Source organism: Austrofundulus limnaeus, unplaced genomic scaffold, assembly GCF_001266775.1.
Source record: "Austrofundulus limnaeus strain Quisiro unplaced genomic scaffold, Austrofundulus_limnaeus-1.0 Scaffold675, whole genome shotgun sequence".
NCBI classification, from domain to species: domain Eukaryota; kingdom Metazoa; phylum Chordata; class Actinopteri; order Cyprinodontiformes; family Rivulidae; genus Austrofundulus; species Austrofundulus limnaeus.
This window is the reverse complement of record NW_013953077.1, coordinates 111,620-115,404: the sequence shown is the minus strand read 5'-3', so window position 1 is coordinate 115,404 and position 3,785 is coordinate 111,620. Positions and strand designations below refer to the sequence as shown.

Sequence of the window (3,785 nt, the reverse complement as noted above, 5' to 3'; positions counted from 1 at the left end):
TATTTTTAATCTGAAAAGAGCTTCACTGAGTGAGAATAATGTTAGGAGCTCCGCAGACAGTTTAAGTTTCACTTTCACTTTCACCTGAGAGCCTGCAGGAGTCATGGGCAGGGTGTGTGTGGGGAGGGGCGGGGGTGGGGTGCTCTGCCATGAGGAAGTTCGGCTTACAGACACGTCTCAGGGGCGTTTCTGGTCCCCACCTGTCGTTTTGCTCCTCAGCATGGCTTCATAAAAACGCTGCAGGATTTCTCAAACATGCATGAATGAGTCAGAGCAAGGCTTTGGGCATGTTTTTTATGAGATATAACATTATAACATGATATAAAACCCAAAAAAGTTGATTTTACATGACATTGCCCCTTTAACACAAGTTACCAGGCAGGAATGATGTTTGCAGATAATAAAATGAGCATATGAAACAATTCAGAAGGAAAAATAATTTGCATAGTTTTTATTAGAACTGGATACAAATACCTGAGTAGTAATACACAAGATAAAACTGTGAAGCTTCAAGTATAAAAACCATAAACATTGAAGATAACCCAAGACAGATTTATTTAGGATATGAAGACACAAACGGTGCACCAAATATGTAACAGCTCAACAATTTTCCCCCCTGACCGTTATGATAAATAAACATATTGTAGAACGTTGTTGTAAATGGAACTTAAATAATAAAAACATGCCGAACCTGAAAATTCAGGTAATGTAAAAGAAAGGTTGTTTCACAATGGAGTCATCATTTCTTTAATAAATTTGTTGCTTTGTCCCGTTACTCTTTTTTCGTTTTCTTCTTGAACGTGTCAATAACAGACGGAGTGCTGCGCTTCACACCTAGAACAAGAAACAAAAAGAAAGATTCATTTAAAGCTAAACTTTCTGTAATGATATTATAGAAAAAAAAAGTTGACTCTTCTGATCATACCTTGCTTTTTGACTGGTGACTGAGCTGGTGACCTCTTAGCATAAGCTGCTTTCATCCTCTGAATGTTCTTCTTGTGCACTTCTTCGTGCTTCACAATGGGACATGGGTAGTCTTTACCCACAATGCATCCTGCTGCCTGCTGGACACTGCGTGGAGCCTTCCAGGGCTCATAAATATACTCCGCTGGGAACTTCTTCAGACAAGGAAGGTACTTCCTGGATGAACAGGAAAGTCAGAATTATTTGACATTTACAGATCCTGACTTTAACGAGGTTATGATCGTACTTTATGTAGTCTCCATTTTTGTCTGTCTTCTTGCCGAACGCAACGGGAGAATAAACCCTGAAGAACTGGTGGAAGAAGGTGCTGGCTGACAACCACTGCCAGTTCCCAGCATTCAGAGCCCAGTCTCCATCCAACAGGAGCTCCTCAAAGACCTTCGAGGAGGAAACAAACCAATCGAAATCACGAACAAGAATCAAACATGAGGACAGGTTCTGGGCTTTAACACACCTTCTGCCCTTCCTCCCAGCTGATCCACAGGTCTCCTCTGGTCAGGAAGCAAGCGACGGCATGTCTGGCTAAGTGGTGCATCCAGCCCTCCTGTCTCAGTTGAGTCATGATGGCATCAATGAAGGGATATCCGGTCCGAGCCTCGGGGGAAAAATGCAACAAGACGACAAATTATTCAGAGCAGAGAACACAACATTATTCAAATTTTAAAAAGTTATGACGTGAATCCATGATTTTAACCTCAGTACCTCTCTCCATGCAGCTAAATATTCGGGGTTGGTATCCCAGTCCACCTGTGTGCACACAGGGTTTCCCTCCATCTTGTTGAAATTGGGGATGCCCACACTGGCCGTGTAGAAGAACTCCCTCCACAGTAACTGGCCGTGAAGGGAAACCGGAGGATCCGAGTGCTTTTTCTGCACACAGAGTTGAGAAAATCTACAGTTAGAACCATGTCTGTTTGGACAGAGACAACGTTCTTTGTAATTTTTGATTCTGAACATTATTACAATGAACTATAAACAAAACATTTCAGATGCAGTTGAAGTTACGACTCGAAGCTTTCGCCTTTTTTTTTCCAGGTATATGTTTTTTCCTCCTTGCCCTTGTTTTAAACTAAACTGAGGCAGCACACGCATGCACATTATATCTGCACATGGTTCATGCTCCTTCCTGTCTGTTGACCAATAATAGAGCAGCTGACCCAGGAAGAACCGCCCACCTTATTTGCATAATTAGGCAGAAATGCATAGTAAAAACAGGAGACAGAGAAATTTGAAATCAACACTTGAAAATAACAAGACTTGTGGGGAAATATAATTTAAAAATTTAAGTGACACAGATGCATCTGCAAGTATAAGGAAATAAAAAATACACATTTTTTTTAAACGGTAAGATGTTATTTATGTGCTAAAATACATAATTTGTTGGAACTAAGCTTGGAAAAATAAATAAGAAGGTCAATTAAATTATAAAACATGAGGTAAAGCTCTACTTTTTTAAATTAAATGGTGCATTTTAAGTGTATTTATTTGGCCATTTATATATTTCTGTTTTTAATTTTGATTATGTCAGTTTTGGTCCTCCATAGCCTCGGACTCAGGTGAGTCAAGTTGTTGCTGCCGGTTAACAGCCGGAAAGGTGAGTCATGCAGCAACACTAACATACATTTACAAAGACAACACACAAATAACAGTAAGGATTTCAGGCAGGGTTCATGTAGACATCTTAAGTTTTTGTTCAATCATCTGCGTGGTGTTTGTTTATTAGGGAGAAATTATCAAATGAACATTTCTGAATAGTGCGTATCTATCGATAAACATGTTTATTTTTAATGGCGCTGGGAGGAGCATGCGCAGCGGGAACTCACCCCCTGATAGACCTCTGCAAGTCTCCACCAGAAGGTTCTCGCTGACAGGCACCCAAAGGTGACGTACGGGCTGAGAACGGTGGTGCTGGGGCTCAGAGAGTTTGGGGAGGTCTGTGGCTTCTCAAAGCTGCACACCCAGCCCTGGTTTAAAGAAAAAAAAAAACTGGATTAAACATCAAAATGATTTAATTTAAGCTTCACACTGCGAGTAAACTTCTCCTCTAAGGCAACTTTGTCAGCTTCTGTCTAAAATAATCTGAGTGCAGGTGGAGAGAAGAGGCGGTGTGGGAGCTGAGGACCGTTCTTTTCATGTGCAGGTCCAGTCTCCTGAGAGCCTCGTGTTCGCCTCCTGGAAACAGCTCCTCTCCGAGAGACGCCGTGTCCCGGCCCAGCTCCTCTAACGTAGGGATCCCGTATTTCTGCTCATGTTTCTCTGAGCAGGGTGTCTTGATGTCTGACAAAAAAAGAGAATTTATTTAACAGGGTTCCTACAGTTTAAGGAAAGTTCAATTTAAAGGGATCCCTGATTAGTTGTAACATTAGACTTTATTTGATAAACATTTATTTCAACTGTAAAATAAAGACTGTAAAAATACTGTAGGATGTTTAGTTTTGTAAATTTTTAAAAATATACTTTAACACAGACAGAGCCATTTTAATTACACACAAGGCATGCTGGGTAAATGATGACGTGGATAGGTCCTCTGTGTGAGCGAGCTGTATCCACCCTGAAGGTTAATCTTGGACAATATCTGATGATCGACTCTTTTAAATGAAACCAGAGAGCGTTGACAGAGAGGAGAAGGTAGAAATGGCTCAGCCTGCAACTGAAAATATAGATGGAGGACCTCAGTTTAGTTTGTTAGCTTGTCGCGTTAGCACCAAGTTAATACATATAAGAAAACATAGCGTTGGTGCTAAAGCTAACAGGCTAAGCTGAGGTTCTTCTTCCATGAAGCAGCTCTGTTGTCCTCTGTC

General features: G+C 41.0%; 1 protein-coding gene across 1 annotated transcript in view; it reads right to left on the bottom strand.

Annotated features, from left to right (window-relative positions):
- Window positions 1–436: 436 nt before the first annotated feature.
- The window catches only part of cry5 (cryptochrome circadian regulator 5), a 10,393-nt gene continuing 7,044 nt past the window's right edge, over window positions 437–3,785 (bottom strand). The window contains exons 5-11 of the mRNA XM_014027702.1: window positions 3,107–3,261; window positions 2,808–2,948; window positions 1,687–1,854; window positions 1,439–1,579; window positions 1,211–1,362; window positions 926–1,140; window positions 437–834 (exon numbers count right to left, since the gene is read on the bottom strand). Coding sequence (XP_013883156.1) covers window positions 773–834; window positions 926–1,140; window positions 1,211–1,362; window positions 1,439–1,579; window positions 1,687–1,854; window positions 2,808–2,948; window positions 3,107–3,261 — 1,034 coding nt within the window. The 3' untranslated portion in view covers window positions 437–772. The remainder of the gene's footprint in view (window positions 835–925; window positions 1,141–1,210; window positions 1,363–1,438; window positions 1,580–1,686; window positions 1,855–2,807; window positions 2,949–3,106; window positions 3,262–3,785) is intronic.